Raw genomic sequence first — 19,672 nt, 5'->3', positions numbered from 1 at the left:
AGGGACAAGTCCACCTCACCAGCTTCATCCTCTGGGCCCTCTAGCTTTGCTTCATCGCAGTCCAGCCTCTGCTGGGCCCGCACCTCATTTCCTGAAAGTCTGGCACCCTTTGTTACTCACAGCCCTGCCAGCTTCTGGCTGCCTCCTGAGGAGTCCTGAGACTGCCTTGCGTTTCCTCCAGCTTCTTCGGGCCACCCTGCTCCTCTGGAAGTCGCTAAGCTCCTTTCCCTGCGCAGGGTTCTCCTTCCAATGGATGACTCATCCCCTAGCTTCACGTTGTAGTCACTTCTGGCTGGTCACTTCCGGCTGGCCTGGTTGCTGCCTTGTTAGTGTCAAGTAGACTGTCTCCCAGGTCTTTTTGACTCTGTCTACCCCCTCGCCCAGCATTGTGCTTTGGAACTGCACGGCCAGGCCTTTGCTTGGAGCCCTCCTCCTCCATCTTCCGGGTCTTAGTGCTGTAACCCTCTTGAAAAGGATGGATGTTTTTGACTTGTTTGCTTTTTGGGCAGCTTAGAGTGAATGGGAGTCAATATTCGAGAAAGAAACATGGAGAGTAAATCCTGGGGGAAGGAGACGAGTGACTCGTGGTTCAGGTGTGGTAGACACCAGTATGGGCTCTCGTGTATGACAGGAAACGGCACACGGGGGTTGTGAAAGTCATGTTGGGAGCAAGGCCACGGCCATCACTCACAAGTCACTGCTGTCATGTCCACAGGGTGAGGACTTGTATTTCTGATACACCACAGACCACCCTGGCTTGATCATCTGGTCTTGTTCTCTCTGAGTACCAGGTCTCCAGCAGAGAGTCCTTCTCTATCTTGAAAAGTTTAGACTTTTAAAACCTAGTCATCCTTTGTACCCTTTTGTAGGATTTCAGAAAAGGTGACTGAGTAGAAGAAAAAAGAGGAAAAGCTGACTTACACAAGGTCAGGGCCAAGCACGGTAGATCTGCAGCAGCTTCTCCAAGTCCTGCAGAGAATCAGGACTGCTGTGCACAGAGAGAGGCCTGGGCAGGGGCAGGGACAGGGGAGGAATGGACCATGCAAGAGATCTTCAGCATCGCTGGGTAGGGTGTGCATTACATACCACAGCTTTGGGGCTGGAACATGTGAACTTGGGCAAGTCGTGGCCTTCGGATGGGAGTAACTCAGGGAGGCTGGTCTGACCCTCCTTTAGTGACCCTTCCCCTATTGAAAGATGGCATGTTGGGGAATATTTTGACTTGCCTTGAGTTGTGATGCATTGTCTCACCTTGGCCCTCCTCTCTTACAGATGCCTTTGTGAACAGCCAGGAATGGACGCTCAGTCGCTCGGTGCCAGAACTCAAAGTGGTGAGTGGCCCCTCTGGCCTGTTGTGGGGAGGAGGCTACTATTGGCACGGTGTGCATGTGCAGGCTTACCCATACTACATTCTGTTTCCTGTGCCCTGGGGTGTGTGACTAGGAAAAGCCATCCCTGGTAATTGGGAACTAGAGCCCCAAGTGTGCCTGGAAAGTTCCCAGCATCTGCCCAGCACATGGTATCTGTGTAGCACCAGGGCCTTTACCCATCCCTTCATCCTCTGTGCTCCCTACCCCCCACCCCTGTATACATACTCTACCGTGGACTTACCTGTCCTTTGGTGGGTGTCATGACACCTTCTATAATGAGCCTAATTCTCAAGTAATGGCTGTTTACGCCATTATGAAGCCTTGGTATAAATGAAGGATTTTGCTTTTATTATAAGCAACTTCCAGCAGAATTAAAGCTTGGAAGTGGTCTGTGCAGCTGCCTCTTGGAGCCACCACTGCACACCTGCTGCCTTAGCATGGAAGAAAGGAACAAGCCTAAGTTTAAAAAGATTGTGTGATTTGTGGTGAGATCAGGGTTATTTGATCATGCATGCTTGTGTATACACACACAGGCTTCCCAGTGCTGGGTTCTGACTGTAAAAGGCAGGTAGACAAGTTCCCGTCAGTCACTAAGCTGCAGATGGTGTGGGACCCTGGTGCGGGCCGCCTATGTGCTGTGCCTCCTTCCGTTGATTAATTTTTCTTCTGTCATCTCCCTAGTGACCCACCTGAACCTCCAGCCATGCCTCCCTCCCCCACCTTCCACTGCCTCATGGAGGCTGTGAGGGTGGGATCAGCCTTTGCATGTCTCACACCTGAGATGAAATGTAACCTCGGAGAGCTTAGAGTTTTGAGGGGGGTATCGATGGCTTTCTTCAGCAGGCAAAACACCCGATTTTGATGTGAGACTGGCAAGAGGGGCCTGAGGCAGGAGAGCTGTGGCCCCTGTGCTGTCCTTTGCTGCCAGTCCTCGTTGCTGGGTGTCACCCTGGGGTTCCTCTCCTTCCTGCTTCTGTTGGCTCCTTCCTCTAGAATACTGGTGTGTCTCTGCAGTGCCCTCCAGTGCGGTTTGTGGAAGACAGTGTCCCCACCACAGACCTCTGGAAGCCTGGGGCTCTGCAAGACTAGCCCTGAAATAGCTGGTGTCCGTCTTCTGTGTGTTTCATAACCACTGTACCCTGTGTAGTATTAGAACATTCTGGAAATACCTTTTGAGTGAATGACGTAAGGGTGGCAATGCCATTACCAGGAACTTCTTTTGTAAATATTTTATTTTTTAATTTTTATTTTGTGTACGAGTATATTGCTTACATGTATGTAAGTGCATTTGTGTGGTGCAGTGCCTGCGGAGGTCAGAAGAGGCTGTTGGATCCCCTGGAACTGGAGTTAGGACAGTTGTTAGCTGCCATGTGGGTGGTGGGAATCGAGCCCTGGTCCTCTGAAAGAGCAGCCAGTGCTCTTAACCACGGAGCCACCCTTCCAGCGCCACCAGGAAAGACAACCCAGGTGCCAGTCCCCCTGGACTTTGCAGTCAGTGCCAGACAACTGGTACTGGGTGTTTTCCACAAAGATATTTGCATGGCGTGGACTGTTCATGCAGCTGTGGCTTTTAGTCCCTATGACTGCACCAAGAGGCAGATGTCTTGGTCTTGCTCTGTGTCACAGGCAAGGTTTGGGGCATGAAGATATTGCCTGGGAGCCATGCACAGTAGGGTGGATCTGGGATTCCAAGTCCTCCAGCACTGCCTTGGAGAACTTTCTACGTATCTGTCCTGACTGCTGCCCTAGCCTCTGGTCCTATGTGGCCATTTAAGTTGAAAGAGCAGCATTGGGGCACTCACCCTCTTGGCTTACACATGGCTGGGGACCCTCAGGTATCAGCTGTCTGCCTGAGACCCTGCCTGGCAGTTAAAGGCAGCTTCTGACAGGGCCTGTGTGTTTTTGTTTTTCCTTTTTTGTTTTGGCTTTTTAGGTAGTGTCATATTTCTGTTGTCTTGGCTGACATGGAACTCACTATGTAGCCCAGGCTGGCCTTGAACTCATGGTCTTCCTGCCTCAGCCTCCCAAATAACATGATTGTAAACCACCATACCTGGTCTGGCCCATATGTTCTCACCAGCCTATTCTTACCAGAAACGTGTTTTCTGGTATTTCAAAAGCATGTGGGTTTCTGGAGTGAACAACTGGGTTCTAGCAGGTGATGCACCAGGAGACAATGTGGGTCCACCGCAGGTGATGGCACCAGGAGACAGCGTGGGTCCACCGCAGGTGATGGCACCAGGAGACAGCGTGGGTCCACCAGATGGGACTCTTAAGTCAGGCTTGAGCTCACCGCCAAGGTTGCTGTCTTATAAAATCAAGGACTCATCTGGACGCCGCTGTGGTTCCGGGAGGGTCCCAGTGCCTGAGCTATATGAGAACCAGCAGAAGCCAGCAGGGCTGCCAGCTCTGCTGTTGTGGGCGCCCCCTTGTGGTGGCATCAGCAGGTGCCTTGCCCTCCAGGGCTCCTCAGCAGATGGTTGTGTGGCAGGGATGCTGGGTCTGAAGAAGCACCCCTTGTTCTGTAGAGCAGCACCCCTCCCAGTGTCCACAGGGTTGCTATTGTCTCTGCCTTCCTACAGCACCCGACAGGTGGCCTTTTAGGTCATTGCCCGGGGACCCCACTCCCACCCCCGCTTCACAAGTGCAGCTATGAGATGACATCATGTCGAGCCTCCAATGGACCCTTTATGGGATATTCTGTAGTGAGTCCTTTGGAATCCAGCAGAGCGTTCAGTTTGCTCCTTTTGTGACTGGTAGGGCCGTGCCTGGGGCCCTCGGAAGTGCCCTGGCTGCTTTGCACACTGAGGCTCCGTGCCAGGCAGCTCAGGCTCTGTGCCTCCGACCGGGTGGGAGCAGTAGACAGACCTCAACTGCAGGCCTGCGGAGGTGCCTCTGGTATTTCCCTTGTGCTCTGGTTGGGAGTTTTAGTTTAAAAGCCTCCATTTCCTGTGTGACAAAGCCACGTTTAGTGGGTGAGCGGGTCACAGGCGCTGGAGAAATGCATTTAGAAAGGCACACTGCTCTGCTTCCTCCCCCGGTACTGTGCCGCCTGGAGCACAGGCGAGGCACTGTGACACACTCCTGCCCGGCATACCCAGTTCTGCCATTGTCAGGGCACCTCCTCCTGCCCTTTTGGCCCATGCTGTTATTTCCTCCCGGGCGGCATTCAGCAGTGGTTGCTGTATCCCAGTAAGGCTCTACATCCTAATAAGCTCTGGTTTCATTTCCTCCTTGTAGTCAGCTAGTAGTTTCCACCAGTGTTTTAAATTAAAATGGTGCCTTTCACAGTCTGAGTTGGATGCTAAGGCCAAGCAGAACCCCTTCTCCCAGCCCAGGGTGTGTGGCGGCTCTTCCTCTCGGGTGCACCCTATCTTTGCCCATCATTGTAGGAAAGAGTGGTGGGTGCCACCATGCGGAGTTGGACAGCGCTGGATGCTGGAGCGTTTTCTTTCTTCAGGAAGAGAAAGTAATCTTAATTAAAAATTTCATTTCTGTGCCATACTGTTTTGGATTTTCTCAGCTTGAAACTGACAAACAGAAGTACCCTTGAGCAAAAGAATAATTAATAGACACTCTCCGATCATGGAGGCACAAGGTAAAAGGCAGACATAGGTTGGCAGTGGATGGAGACAGTTTGTGCAGGATCGTCTATGTGCTCTGGCGCAGAGCCCAGCTGTTGGCAGTTGAGAGAACTCACTGACACTCGCCGGCATCAGTAATTCACTCCATTCACACCCTGGCTCCTGGGACTGTGCCATCTTCCCTGGGCAGAGAGGAAGCTGAGGAAGTCACAGTCCCTGCTCTTCGGGAACTGGCTGTGTTGAAGGGAGTCAGACCCACACCCAGAGCTTTGCTAAACAGTGTGTTGAGCTACAGTTCAGCAGCAGGAGCCGAGGGCACCGTGCTGGCCCCAGCCAAAGCTGTGGCACTAGGAAAGCACCCTGGTCTACCTGGACTGCTGTGATGAAATGCCATGGCTTATTAACAACAGAACCTTCATTTCCTGGCTTTGGAAGTCAAAGAAGCTGGCAGATTCAGGGTGTGGTGAGGATTTGGGAGTTGCTCCGCTCTCCAGCTCATGGGTGGCATGTTCTTTCTGTGGCTTGCCTGTCTCTCCCTCTTCTTCCTCACAGGCCGGGCCATTCTCAAATGGACACCAATCCATATACATACGATCACGTTCCTGTAACCTCCCACCTCCTAGAGACTCCATCTCCTCACCTTGGGGCTTGGGGTACATAAGCATTCAGAGCGTAGTGAAAGCTTCTCAGAGGTTGTGATGTCTGAACTGCCTGCTGGCCCCCAAGCAAGAGTAGGAGTTGGGGGTGTAATCCATCAACGTGGCAAGTTCTGGGTGCTAGGAGACAGCAAGGCCTGTCAAAATGAGGATGGTATCTAATGCACAGGAGGCAAAGCCAGGAGTGGGGAGCGAGGGTGAAGGGCTGTGAACATGGCGAGAGAGCGAGGACAGCCTGAGGGTGTGGAGACCCGCACCATTGCAGCTTCATGGAAGAACACGGGATGGATCCATGGCCACTGAGAAGTCATGACACACCCACCCGCAAACCCTTTTGGATTCTGCCTTAGTCTCCACAGCCTGTGCCAGCTTGTTTTCTTACGTGTTTGTTCTAGGTGTTGGCCTCGCTTTGTTCAGACAGCCTCCTACCTCCGTGGTGACTTGCCAGTGGAAGATGGAGGGGGACTGATAGGTTGAGCCGTCTGTGCTGGCACCGCATAGGTGCTCATAAGGAATCCTGTGGTCCCCTCTGGTGGGCCTGGGTAGGAACGCCTGGAGTCAAGGTAGCTGGACTTGGGGTTATGCAGTCAGTGATGATGGGTAGGAAGCAGCCTGTGGGTGTCTGAAGGAGAGTCAGCTGGTGGTGTAGCGAAGGACCCCGGGACCTGCATGTCCAGGCTGTGGCAGATGGAAAGCTGGTAGTGACCTCATGGACAGCTTCCCTGAAGCGGGAGGCTCCGTGCTGGAGATGGTTTGGTGGAAGAAGAGAAGAGCAGGCTGAGCCAGGAGGGCCTGCCTGGCTGTGGCATGGGAGGGGGGTGAAAGACGGTGTTCTGATGCTGCAGGAAACAGTGAGGACTTCGGGGCAGGCAAAAACCGGAATGCTGGAGGTTGCTAACTAGAGCACCTCCACTGGGGGACAGGGCAGGGCTCCCAGGGCGGGCCATGTGCCCACTCACCTGTGCTCAGGTATCTCTGACTTGCTTCCCTGGTTGCTGCTCAGCAGGGTGCTCACACCACCCTGGCCCTCCAGTGCCGTTTTCTACCACCCTGAACACCTTTGCTGTCTGCCACAGCTTGACTTTTGCCCCTTTTGTTTTGGTGTGTATTCCTGAGGGGCAGACGGCAGGCTTGGTAACTCCTCTCTGGGCCCTGCCTTCCTTCTCTCATCCCCGGGCCCCCCCCCCCCCCCCCCCCCCCCCCCCCCCCCCTCCCTCACCAGCGCCAGGTGAACCTTCCCTCCTCCCCAGCCCAGTAGCATCCAAAGGCTTCAAGGCGCAATTCCTCCCAGCTCTGGTGTGCTCAACCTCTACTAATGCTAATAGAGGACATTTTTATTCTGACTTTGACACATTTTTATTCTGCCCCCCCCCCCCCCCCGCAACCTTGCACGCTCTCTTCTTCTGGCCCTGTAGCCATCTTTCCAAGTTCATCAGGATGGAAGGCACCAGATTGTCCGGTCTGAGTTACTCTGTCCTGCATTCGTCTCATCGAGCCCTTCGCCCTTGATATAGGGAGGCACGCAGTCACTGGACGGCCAACTCAGTATCATGAGCTGGACAAAAGCAGCGCTTGAGCTCCCTGGCAGAATGCAGGCGCACTGGTGTCCCGACAGCACCCAGGATATGGGCAGCGGATGCAGGCTTTACTCTGTCTCTGGCAGAGATAGATTCCAAAGCTCGTTTTTGGACACCTGTCCATCCTTGGAGGGGTGATGACAGTTGTGTTTGGGGTTGCTACGTATTTTAACAACTCTGTGCAAAAAGCCAAACAGAGTAATTTGATCACCCTAACTGCTGTCTGTTTCTTTGCCACAGGGAATCGTGGGTAACTTGGCCAGTGGCAAGTCTGCGCTGGTGCACCGGTACCTGACAGGCACGTATGTGCAAGAGGAGTCTCCAGAAGGTACGGTGTTCGGTGTTCGGAGGGCTTCGTTATGAGCCTAGAGTTCAGGGTTGAAATCCCTTCTTTAGCCCGTGCTGAGTCATTGCTTTGATGAGAACGTAATGAAATATACCAAGCTTACTGTTGTCCTTTTGTAGACTTTTTAGTAATTACACTCACTCTAGCATTTGGAGCAATAACTGGAAATCCTGCAGAGGGCATTTCCCACCTAATGGTCTGTCCCTTCCAACGTCAGCCCAGTGCTGTTCTTTTGAGGATCAGTTGGACAGCTCTGATCTGGACACTGAGTTTGTAATGCCGCTTAATTCTAGACACCACCTTTTCTAGGTACAGTTCCAGATCACCACCACTACATGTTTGAGTACATTTCCCCTTTATATTGTATTATAAACGTTTAATAATCATTTTGCATGTGAGTTAGGCATTTCTTTTGTCATTAGACATTGCTTCTTCTGTTGACATACCCGTGTTACTGTTCATGGTTTTGTTTTGTTTTTTTTTAACTTTAAACAAGATGGCAGTGGTGGCAGGAAGCCCATAGGTCCCCTGCTTAAGGGGTGGTTCATAAGCAGTTTCCTAGATTATGTTCTCTCCCCATGTAACCTTCTGCAGTCCAACTCGGAGACACTGAATTTATGGTTCCTTCTTTCTCTTACTGGCTGTCCCATTCTTTGCAGATATGGACGCAGGTAACTATACGTTCCTCGTGGTAGTGCTTGTCTTGTTATGGAGCCAGGAGAGGCACAACTGTACCGTAGCGTTCCTTCCCCCGTGCTGTGTCTCATCCTATTTTGTTTCATTTCACCTTTTTTTTAAGTTCAGCATTTCATCCCATTTTGTCCCTTAGCTGTCTTCTGAGTGGTAGTTGTAAGTAGCTTCACGTGTCCCCTGTAACACATGTTCTAGCCCTTTAACTCTTGTCCTGGAACCATCCAAAAAGAACAGAATTCCGAGGGGCTTGCTTGGGGCTCTGCCACGATTCTGCAGAATTTTGCAACCGTTTTGGAGACCTCAGACACCCGGGAAGGCCCGATTTTTAAAAAATTCTCCCTATTGAATGGTAGTTTGGGGAAGATGAGCAGTTCAGAGCAAAGACTTGTGTGGGGGAGCAAAGGAGCAAAGGCTGAGGGTGAGGACAGACCCAGGGAGTGTTTCCCCGAGACCCTTCCAGGCTGTGCAAGTGTTCTTCTCTGTGTCTGAATGTGAACAGTGGCCACCACTAGCATCATTGATGACCCAGAAGGTCTTGGAGAGCTTCCATCCTGGGGTTCCGTGTCTGGGGGTTCATGATGGTAGAGATTGATGAAACCAAATACCAAGGGGCTCTAGCTAAACCGACTGTGGGGTACACGCCTTTTGCAGGGACTCTGCCTTGGTTGCCTTCCAACTCCCAGGTTTTGGTCTAGGGCCCGTTGCTCTTGCTCTAGGGCTCTGATGTCTAGGTGGGGAGGGTGGGTCATGCTGAAGGTCCTGGTTCTAGAGGAAGAGCAGGACCACACCTGTATTTGGTCATTTTTATTATGGCATCTGTTGCTTTCCTGTTGGGTGTTAACTCTGTCCCAACACATCTGTGTCAGATTGGTTTCTTTGCATTGCTGAATGGGCCTGTCTCTTTCTACTAACACAGAGGCTGTGCTCTTGAATGTTTGTACACTGAAGTAAAAACCTTACCCAGAGACATAACCTCACTGACTGCCAGTCTCCGTGTTCCACCTGCAGAATAGAGGGAGCTCATCCCTCTGGGAGACTGCGGCTGAGGACTCCTGGACCTGGGAAATAGCATCTGAAGCCTCACACTCTCAGGAGCTCACCCTGCCCACTTGTCCTCTTGCTTGTAGAGACTCTGAAGAATTCCATGTGGTGGGGGATGCTGCAGGATTCTTGGGCCCCCCGTATCCCCTGTTTGCAAACACCTGAGGGCCCCCGATGCCCCTTAGCCCTGGCCAAGCTGTTTCTTTGGAACTGCCCACGTATTCCTGTATGGAGCCCAGCAGGTGGCAGCTGCTGTCTCTGTGCTTCTTAAGGAGATGGGGACTGACTTCCAGTCCTGTCCCTGTGACCCATGAGCCCCCATGGGGCATGATGAGCCTTCCTTTCCTGGCCTGCTGCCTGGCTGGCATGTGATTCTGCCTTGGGCTCAGGGACTCACAGCTGGGAAGCAGTTTCAGTCTTTTTCCTAATATAACCAGTTACCTGTGCTGTGCTGACTTCGATTGAGCAGCTCTGTAGAGTGTTGTGGGCTTGGAATCTAGTTTACCTGTCGTCATCTGGGTCAATGGGGGAGCTCTGGTGCTGGGGTGGGGGGTGTCTCTGCACGTGTGTGAGAGGTAGTCAGAGACGACTGTAGCTCAGTCTCTCCTGCGATTCATTAATTCGCACAGACGGAAGGGCACGGCTGACGGGAGGAAGGTGTGACTGTGCCTGGCTGAGGCATTGGATTTGGAGTGAGCTATGAGACCTCCCGTTCTTTGTGTTACCATTACCTTCTGATTTACCCTCTGTGATAGCTCAGTTTCCATTACTACAACAAAAGTCCCTGAGGCTGGGTGCTTCAGTTAGAAAGAAAACTGGTTTATTTAGCTCACAGTTTTGGAGGTTGAAAATCCAAGATTGGGCAGCTCAGTGTTTGACTTTGTTGAGTGTGTCATGGCCAGTGGCCCACATCACAGCAGAATGTGTGTGGGAGGACCCACATGGTGAGACAGGAGTCTGGAGAGTGGGGTGGAGCCTATCTTGTTCTCTCTGTTGGGAATGAACCAAGATCGTGTGAGATTGATTCCTTCTGAGACAGCGCCCCCTGAGCATAGTTACCCTGAACCGTAACCACCTCCTAAGGGACTCATCACCTCCCACGATGCCCCTCCAGACTTCCCACACTTGAATGTCTAAGCCACAGGACCCCTCTGCTCAGGACTGTTGGAGCCGTAGCTGGGCAGGCACTCTGAACACACTGTCTGGCATTCCCCTACTCTCTCTCCTACGTGGCTGCACTGGGTCGGGCCTCTGGCTTAACTGATATCTTCGTGGGTAGCCTTTGTGATTCTGACTCCCATCTCTGAAGTTTGGGTTGTTGGGAAGGATAATGTGCTGAGGACCTTCAAAAGAACTCCATCCCTTCAGAGAGCAGCTGTCTCTTGGTGGACTGGCTCTGGTGTGGTTGCCCTGGGGTGCATCCTCCCAGCTCCACCCTACAGGGCAACATGCTGTCTTTTATTGAGGGATACCTTTTTGGCTGGTATTTTATTCTAGGAGAGAAGAGGGCTGACTCAAAAGCCTTAGAGGTGCAGTTCAGATGAGGGAATTCCTCTTTTAATTAGCAACTTAGGGCAAAAATGTTTCTCTCAGTAGGATCTGATTTCAGGACATGAGCTCAGAGTGCTGCTCTCATGTGGGCGGCTTTCCTTTATGTGTATGTGTATGAGAGTGAACGTAAATGTGTTTGTAATGTATGAAAGTGCACCAGAATCCTAGGGCCTAGGCTGTAACCACATACCTCAGACTGAGTAGATTACAGCTGAAGTTGACTTTTCCACAGTTCGTTCCATAGACCAGAAGTCTAAAGCCAAGGTCCTAGAATGGTTGGTTCCTTTAGGACATGGGTGGGATGGTTCTGTGGTGGTGGTGGTGGTGGTGGTCATGGTCATAAAAGGCGATGATGGTTGTGATGGTGGTGGTAGTGGTGGGTGATGGTTACGATAATGGTGGTAGGATCTGCCCCCAGATCCCTCCCAGCTTCTGGTAGATCCAACAACCCTAAGCATCTAAGGCCTCTGTTGTCACCTTGCATTTCCTTCTTCCCGTGAGAACACCCGTGGTTTGATTTACAGTCCAGCCTGCTGTAATATGGCCTCATCTAGACTCACTTCATTTGCAAAGACTGTTTCCACATAAGATCATATCTAGTACCCCGAGTGGGGTTTTGCTGCTGATGTTATGTTACTTGGTTTTTGAGGCTCACTATATAGTCCAAACTAGTTTTGAACTATTTCTGTCCTCTGCCTCAGCCTCCTGAGCACTGAAGTTGCAGATAGGAGCCATCACACCTGGCTTAGGAGTGATGATGTGAATGAACTTGGAGACCCGGCTCTACCCCAGCAGCATGTCTACTATGTGTGTATGATGTTTAAGCAAGCACCGTACCCAGAGCCATTGAGGAAGGCCTGCCTCATCTGTTCTGGATGTGGACTGCTGCTGGCAGTGGCATCCCACAGGACTGGGACCTGCCTGTGTGTGACCTTCATGCCTCCAAGGGAAATTTCACAGCTCCCTTTCCAGAAACAGACTCAATCTTGCCTTTGCCACCAGGGCCCTATTAATAGCTGCTAATTAGAGTTGTGAACAATATTTTGGCTGTGTAATTTCGGTTCTCCCTAATGTGTTAGGTGCTTAACATTCACTGTGTACCCTGCCTTCCCTCACATTGAACCCACATGGTCCATGTGATTTTTAACTCTTTCCTACAAAGATGATGAAGAGAAACAGCTTGTGAACAGCATGTGGGACGTGCTGGGAACCATGGCTCTGCCTGAAACACTTGTCCTTGTGTCCTCTAGGGATGTCAGACCATCATCTCCTGAGCGTCTTTCCCTGAGTCAGTCTTGTTCCTCCATGCCTGTGGGTTGTGGCCGTGGGCTGTGTGGAAGGACTCGCCACTGCAGAAGCTCTAAGCCAGCAGTGGCCTTGATGGGGTGGCATGTCTGCTGCGGGGAAAGCTTCCCCATCAGATGGGCGGAGTGGAAGGCTTTAAGGTTGGAGGCAGCAAATGGAGAATTACCATGTTCTGCCTTCCTGTAGTGAGCCTTGATGGCTCCGAGCTAACACTTCTGAGTACTGTAGCCTACTGGTAGGTCAGGGTTAAAATTGTGGGATAGAGCTGTGTTGCCCATGAGCCATTTGCTTTTTAACCCAGATCTACAATAAACCCACATCCAGGTACATAATTGGTAAGTGGAGGCTGGCACTCACCTGCATCAGTGCTTAGCCTTGGCCTAAGGAGGAAGTCTAGGCCAGTGGGCTCACTGAGAGTTGCTGTCAGCTCTTGAGCCATAGGAAGCTTGTGGAGAAGGTCTGCAGTCAGGTGTGGCAGGGCACACATGGTCCAGCCCTTCTCATCTTCATGGCCATACATCCGAGGGACCCCAGCCCTTCCTACCTTCATGGCCATACATCCGAGGGACCCCAGCCCTTCCTACCTTCATGGCCATACATCCGAGGGACCCCAGCCCTTCCTACCTTCATGGCCATACATCCGAGGGACCCCAGCCCTTCCTACCTTCATGGCCATACATCCGAGGGACTCCTCACCTCTGCCGCTGCCTCTTTCGTTTGTTGGCTCTTAACCAGTTCAGATTTGGAGGCAAAAAGCTTCGAGGCTGTAGCTGCCCTGGGTCTGTCTAGGCTAACACCCAGTGGGTGCCTGGCTGGAAACCTGGTGATGGGGACATGCCCAGAAACTGCTGGTCTGCCCCACTGCTCCGCCCTGTCTCCTCCACCCACTCCTGACTGTATCGCAGCTCCTACACACAGTGCTCACGTACACAGTGCCCTCAACCACACATGGGCAACAGCCTGGAGATCCCCACAGTCACCCCCCACCAAAAGTGGAAAACAGCAGCTAATCAGAAGTGTGGCCCTGGGCCATGTATCTTGTCACAGAGTAAGCTAAGAGAGCTGAACGAATGTGGGTAGAGAATTAAAGTCTGGTCTTTCACCAGGGAAGCTAAGGGAGCAACCTTCCCAAGTGGTAGAGGAGCCTAGGTGTTTCCCACATGAAGGGGAGGGACCAAAGCCCGTAAGGGAGACTGAGGAACCCAAGCCTGGTTCTGCCTGTTAGGAAAAGCTGTAGATGGCAGTGTCTCACAAGGTGAGAGCAAAGTTAGTGCAGTCTCCTAGGTGTCCATGGGTGGGGCAGGCCCAGGACTCAGGTTCCCAAACCTGTTGATACTCAAGTCTCACAAAATCTCATGGTCCTTGTGTGATCTGCACATGCCTTCCTGTAAACTTTAGATGAAGTGTAGGTGACTTTTAGGGTACATGGTAAATGTCATGTTACAATGACGAGGAAAAGTCCATCCACGCACAGCCTAATTTTTTGTCCTGGATATTTTTGATCTGTGATTGGCTGGATGGACCCATGGATGTGCACCTGTGGGCCAACTCTGAGAGAAAATGAGTAGGTAACCCAGTAGGTAACTCCTAACTCAAGGCAGGAGACTAGACTTTTTGAACTTAGAAATTCTGCAGTACGTTTTGGTTGTGTGACCAGCTAGACGGTGCTCCAGATGGGCCTCGACTCTTCTGAGAGAAGCCCAGAGCTTATATATTGTTATTGGTTTACATTACATTTGATGGAGTGGTTGAAGTTTGATGGAGATGTGGCAAGTCTGTAGGAAGGCATCTACTAAACATCTTGGGAAAAAGACATGCTGGTAACTGGAAAGATGACTTAATGATTAGTAGTGCTTCCTGTTTTTCCAGAAGACCTGAATTCAGTTCCCAACACCCACATTGGACAGCTCACAAACCCCTGTAACTGGAGCTTCACAGGATCTGGTGCCTTCGTGTCTCTGCGGGCACTTGTCTTCAGTTGAAGACACAGACACATGGACACATAATTAAAAATAATAAAAGGTGGTGCTGTACAGCAGTCAGAAGCTAAGGTGGGATTATGGGGGCTTTGTGATTCCAAGGAGCGGGACACTAACAAGAGGTTAGCTGTGGTTGACCAGTAACCTGGGAGCAGGCCTCGGCCACCCACCAAGCATCTGTCTCACTGCGCATACTGTGGAGGTCACTGCTGACAGCAGCCACGGCTACCTGGGACTGTTGAAAAGACATGGCACCCAGCCCATCTTAGCCAGTTATAGTCTCATGACATCAGGCACGTTACCACCCTCTGGAGTCTCTGCTTTGTAGCTGTGATGACAGTGGTTTGTGTAGAAGTCTCAGAAAATCCCAGCCTTCAAAGAATGACAGCGCTGATCCTGATGAGCAAGGGGTGGCCTTCTCCTGTGTGGGCGCCAGGAAAGACCCAGCCTCTGTGCCCAGCCTCCTCCATGGCTCTCAGAGCTGTGACTTCCAGCCCATGATGCTGGCCTCTTGTGATCCCAGTCGCTGGTCCTGAATTAGCCTACATGAGGCCATCAGGCACCTGGCCTCAGTGGAGGTGAGATCGGTGAAGGCACGCACGGCTTATACGCTACCTGAGACCACACCTTACAACCAGGAAACTGGAGCAGAAAAGAGACTGCAGGGTGATTGCTCTCCTTTCCTGTATCTGGGCGCTCTGGAGTCTTTCACCCCCAGTGGGATATGTGAAAGCTGGAAGCTGTGTGCAGCAGTCTGAGGCCCTGGGTGTCCAGTGTGGGCCTCATTTGTGTTCCTTTTTCTCAGCTGAGGGCGTCACAGATGCCGCAGCAAGTTCCTGGGGATCACCTGCATCCAGCCAGCAGTGGCCTGTGAGCCACTGGCCTAGGACTTAGTCTTGCTGTTCCCCTGAAGTGCCCTCCTAGATCGGCTTCCTAACAGATGTGTCTGGCCAGTGTTAGACTAGTGAGCGTGTCCTCAAAAGCACACGGAGCTCAAATATTTGTTAACGAGTGTTTAGTCTCTTAGAAACAAACCCTGTGGTAAACACCCAGCCTGCTTTTTGGAGACACTGAAACACATTGAAGCTGTCAGCTCCAAGAGCCCTTTCCAAATCCAATAAACCTTTAAAAAGGTTCGTCAGTGACCACTTCTGAACAGATGTTAGGACTGACTTCTCAAGCTGTTCTTGGAGCCTGTTTAATGTTCCAGTGGAACAAAATCCGTACAACTCTAATAAAATTGGAGTGGTTTTGAAATTTGCTCATTTTTTTTTAAAACATGAATTTTACTGTGTTACTTGGTATTAAGTAATTCCCGCAAAAGCAGTCTCTTAGAGTTTTCTGTGATTAAGATTTGGAGCCCCTTGCTAGCTTGCTTTTCATAGACCAGTCATCTTCGCGGTGATCTACCTCCAGGGACTAACCTGGAAACGTCACTTTCTACGTCGCTGTCCCGTGTACAGCGGTCTGCATCTCTTCCGTCATGACGAGGAACACTGGGAAGACTGGGCGGTACTGGGCACAACAGGTGAAGGACACTGAGTTATTACTGAACTTTCAAAGAAGCAATGCTGTGAACAAGAGAAAAAGGCTGTGGACCAGACTGAGGAGGCTGCTCTGTTTTCTGGTGTCCACCAGTCTGGCAGAACAAAATGTGTTTTTCAGTTGGTTGGAGCTCTGAGTGAATTGACCCATGATTTTATCATTACTTCAACAAGAACTGAGGGCTCGCTGAAAGCTGGCTCAGGGCCTGAGGTTGGTGTGTGTGTCCAGAAGTTGTTCCACGTAAGTAATCAATTGACACCTGGTCAGACGTAAGTCTGGGAACCCTCCAGTGAGGGCAGGCCAACTGACATGTGCCAGGGAGGGCCACCTCCTCATGGTGGTTAAAAATGCACCAGGGCCACAGGGCTCCAGAGTCGTCATCAGAGCCAGGCTCGGTGTCTGCACAGCTGTTGTTCTTGGAACCTCAAGAATTGAACACAACTATTTTTTAAAGAGGTCTTGCATATCCTAGGCTGGCCTCAAATTCCTTGCATAGCAGAGGACCACCTTTCCATCCTCCTGCCTCCACCTCTCAAGTACTGGGATTGCACATGTGCCCTACCATGGCCAGTGTATTCACGCTGGCAAGAGACTGCAGGGCTGTGTGCATTCCAGACAAGCATTCTACCAACTGACCTCATCCCCAGCCCAAGAACACAACTGCTCTGTTTTTCATTTTTGTTTATTACACATGCAAGTGTTTTGCCCCCATGTATGTAAGCACATCTGTGTCGTACAGTGCCTGCGGAGGCCAGAAAAGGGTGTCAGAGCCTCTGGAATTAGTTAGGGATGGTTGTTAGCCACCATGTGGTTGCTGGGAACCAAACCCAGGTCCTGAGCAGGAGTAGCAAGTGCTTTTATTGCTGTGCCATCTCTGCAGTCCCAAACACAACTATTCCTAACAGGAAAAACAGACCAGGTCCAGAAAGTTTCACACCCGCAGTTGCGCTGCAGCTCCACTGCTTTGTGAGTGAACATCTTTGGGTCTGTCAGACCTGAACCATCATCCAGTGCTATGCCCCTGTCAGTTGGCCATCGCTGTGCCCTCTGGCGGGCAGCCCACCTTCATTTCCAAGGTGCCTAGTGGCAGCAGGCTGCTGGGATCTGGGTGCTACAAGGCTAGGTTTACTATGTTGGTGTGCATCCTGGAGGGGAGAGGATGGGGGACCCACCCCGATTGGCTCAACTCGGGAGATGGGCTGTGTTCCTGAAGCAGCCAGGGGAGGGATGTGGGTGCATCCTGGTCCTTGATCCGCTTAGCCTCACAGGGAGCCTCCCTCTGCATCTCTTTCCTGTCCTGACCTTGACACCCACCTAGCTCTGCCCACACGGTAGCAAGCATCTTGTTGGTGCCATGTGACCCTTGATGATCACACCTAGTAAGGAGAAAAAGTTCAATGTTTTCCTCAGTTTTCAGTTTTTCTTTTTCCAGCAGGATTCAGGGACTGCTGTGATTGGCTTTCGCTTCATCACATGCTTCCCCTTGAGCAGCCGGTAGTGCTGGGTATGAGAGCATCTTCTCATCAGCTGGCTCTTTGGAGCTTGGCGGTGAGATCTGCCAACTGTTGGCAAAAGGGTTGTTAGAAGAGGGTTGGGCAGTAGGTAGACCGCACAAGAGGGTGAGGAGGCCGATAGTGTTCTCTGAGACCTTAACCAGTGGGCCTATGGCTCTTCCTCATGAACGGTTCACGTCATGCTCAGCCTGCATGCATACTGTGCGCACTTGCCCCAAACCTGCCTCAGACAAGTTTCTTTCTATGACTTTCCCAGCCCCGCTGAGCCTGGGATGCACTGATCTTTACTGGCAATGTTTTCCTGCCTGATCCACAGAAAGTTTTGTGTGTTTGTCATAACTGCCTATGCTGTGGTGAGTTATCAGTCCCAGGACTCACGGAGGTTGTTGACCCAGACTGGAAAAGGAAGCCAGATTCAATGTGCAGTGTGATGTGCCTCCGTCCTTGGCTGCTCTGTGTCAGGAACGGCTCTGAGGCGGGATCTACGCAGCGCAGCGGTACCTCTGGGCTGTGCATTGCCGTGGGGGCTGTAGCCACGAGGTCAGCACATGTGGACAGCTGTTTGTTTTTCCGAGCCTCACTGCCTCTTGTTACACTTTATTTTAAAAGTTAACACCATGACCAACAGAAGGAGAAAAAAAGAAGAAATAATGAAACCCAGTGCTTGTTCTTTGAGGGCTAAATCAGTGAGCCAGCTGTGTTGGAAGTACAGCATGTGCAGTCAGTGAGGAGGGGCATTGGCTGGCAGAAGCAGCCCACAGCGTGTTGGCCTCCACACCCAAGAAGGTAGACTCGGGTTTCAGGAAGTGAAGAATTGTTACAACCCAGGTGAGGGGTCACTGTCATCTGGAGGTGAATTAATACAGTATAGACTTTGGAGATAACTACAGAGATGGTCAGCAGGGGTCCCAGACCACCTCTGGGACTTGGAACTGGCTCGGGTTATGGTAGGAGTGAGCTGGAGTCAGCTCCTCAGAGTCCTCTGTACCCAGTTCTTGTACCTCGTCAGGGCGATTGACTGCTGCCTTCATCTTGTTTAACTTTCCTGGCCACATGTCAGCTCGGGGCCAGTGCACCAGCAGCAGTGGCAAATGGATCATGTTCCAGGACGTTCCCGATGCAGGATGGCCCCAGGGAAAGTATGGTCCCTATGGGATTGGGCCGAACCTGAGAGGCCGTAGCCCCAGCCCAGGAGAAGGTCCTGAGGGCATCTCACTTTGCCATCCCTGGATGGGAGGCTGGTGGGTACACCCCAACAGAGGGTTGGGTCCTCTCAGGACTGAGGAGCTCCTTCTAGGAGGAGTCAGAGGCCCAGTAGCGAAACCTACTGCATTCTTTCTAGAAGAGAAATTGCATACACATAGCAGGATTGTTGCACACATATCCCCGAGACCTGGGGCATCTGCAGGAGTGTCCAAGTGCATGCCAGAGTGTGCTCAGTGTCAGGTGAGGTTGGCTGGCTTGGAGGAAGCCCTTGAGTTAGTCTCTAGCAGGAAGGGAGGAGAGGGTTTCAAAGAGAAACTTTCCATCATGGATCACCTGGGCCTCGATTACTTACTGCCTATGAGCTAAGAAGATTTTTTTTCGTTTTAAAAAATGGAGGGTCATCTACAGACCCTAAAATACTTTATGAAGACCATTCCTGGTCACTGTTCTGTGACACGGTCATTTTTAATATGAAATTTATTCCTATGGAAAGCTGTTGGACTTGAGGGAAAAGAGGAAATCTCCTGGACCTTCCAGAAAGTAGGGAATTGTGACAGTCCTGGGGAAGGCCCCGGGTGCATTGTGCCATTTGAAAGAACTTACATACTTTATTACCGCAACATTGTTGCAGTCTCGGCTTCTCCTTGAGGTTGTGTGGGAACCTGTCCCCTCAGCGAGTGCTTATTTCCACTAGGAAATGTTGAACTGCCGGTTCTAGAGCAGCTGTGGCTGGTGTGGTTTTGAAGAGCCACTGGTAACGTTTTGGGAAGCTGACCAGTTTGCAAGTGTCCCTGACCATGACTGGAGGAAGCAGGTGCTGTTTTTATCTCCCCTTCTAGGTAAGGAAACAGGCACAGACGGCACAGGAGTTGTCCTCGGTCTTCAACCCTTTGATTGCAGCTCTAAGTCTTGAAAGGACCACCATCCACTGTAGGGATCTGCTCACAAACCTAGGGGCTCTGAGGGATGTCCGCTTGCTGTGTGTGCTGGGCTGAGGCAGATGCTGGAGTGATGCCCCAGGATGGATGCTGGGTCTTGGGCAGATGGGTGAATTCTGTGGAGTGGCAGCCTGTGAACTTTGGGGACCTTGGGGTAGTCCCTACAGCCGCACCTTTGTGGGATGGTGCCAGGATGGAGCAGAGCCAACTGGGGTGGGCCTCAGGGTACCAGGTATCAGAGACCTTGGCTTGTCCTCCCAGGAGTTTAGGCAAAGTCGTGTGTGTGGTGGGTAGCAACCTGCATCCCCAGGCTGTGGAGGTCAGTGGCCATTCCCATGAGGGCATCTCCCTCCAGAGCACATTCCCT

General features: G+C 51.6%; 1 protein-coding gene across 10 annotated transcripts in view; it reads left to right on the top strand.

The window, feature by feature from the left end:
- Agap1 (ArfGAP with GTPase domain, ankyrin repeat and PH domain 1) overlaps window positions 1-19,672 on the top strand; it is a 511,278-nt gene that overhangs the window by 158,188 nt on the left and 333,418 nt on the right. For 7 of the 10 annotated variants that reach the window (XM_008823665.3, XM_008823667.3, XM_008823666.3 and 4 more), the window contains exons 2-4: window positions 1,273-1,331; window positions 7,428-7,515; window positions 8,193-8,204. In XM_008823665.3, the coding sequence (XP_008821887.1) occupies window positions 1,273-1,331; window positions 7,428-7,515; window positions 8,193-8,204 (159 nt within the window). The remainder of the gene's footprint in view (window positions 1-1,272; window positions 1,332-7,427; window positions 7,516-8,192; window positions 8,205-19,672) is intronic. The other 3 variants (XM_017795748.2, XM_017795749.2, XM_029558968.1) reach the window with 1 other exon arrangement.

The sequence above is a fragment of the Nannospalax galili genome, unplaced genomic scaffold (assembly GCF_000622305.1).
Source record: "Nannospalax galili isolate Female #2095 unplaced genomic scaffold, S.galili_v1.0 scaffold149, whole genome shotgun sequence".
Taxonomy (NCBI): domain Eukaryota; kingdom Metazoa; phylum Chordata; class Mammalia; order Rodentia; family Spalacidae; genus Nannospalax; species Nannospalax galili.
This window is presented reverse-complemented; position numbering and strand designations above follow the sequence as displayed.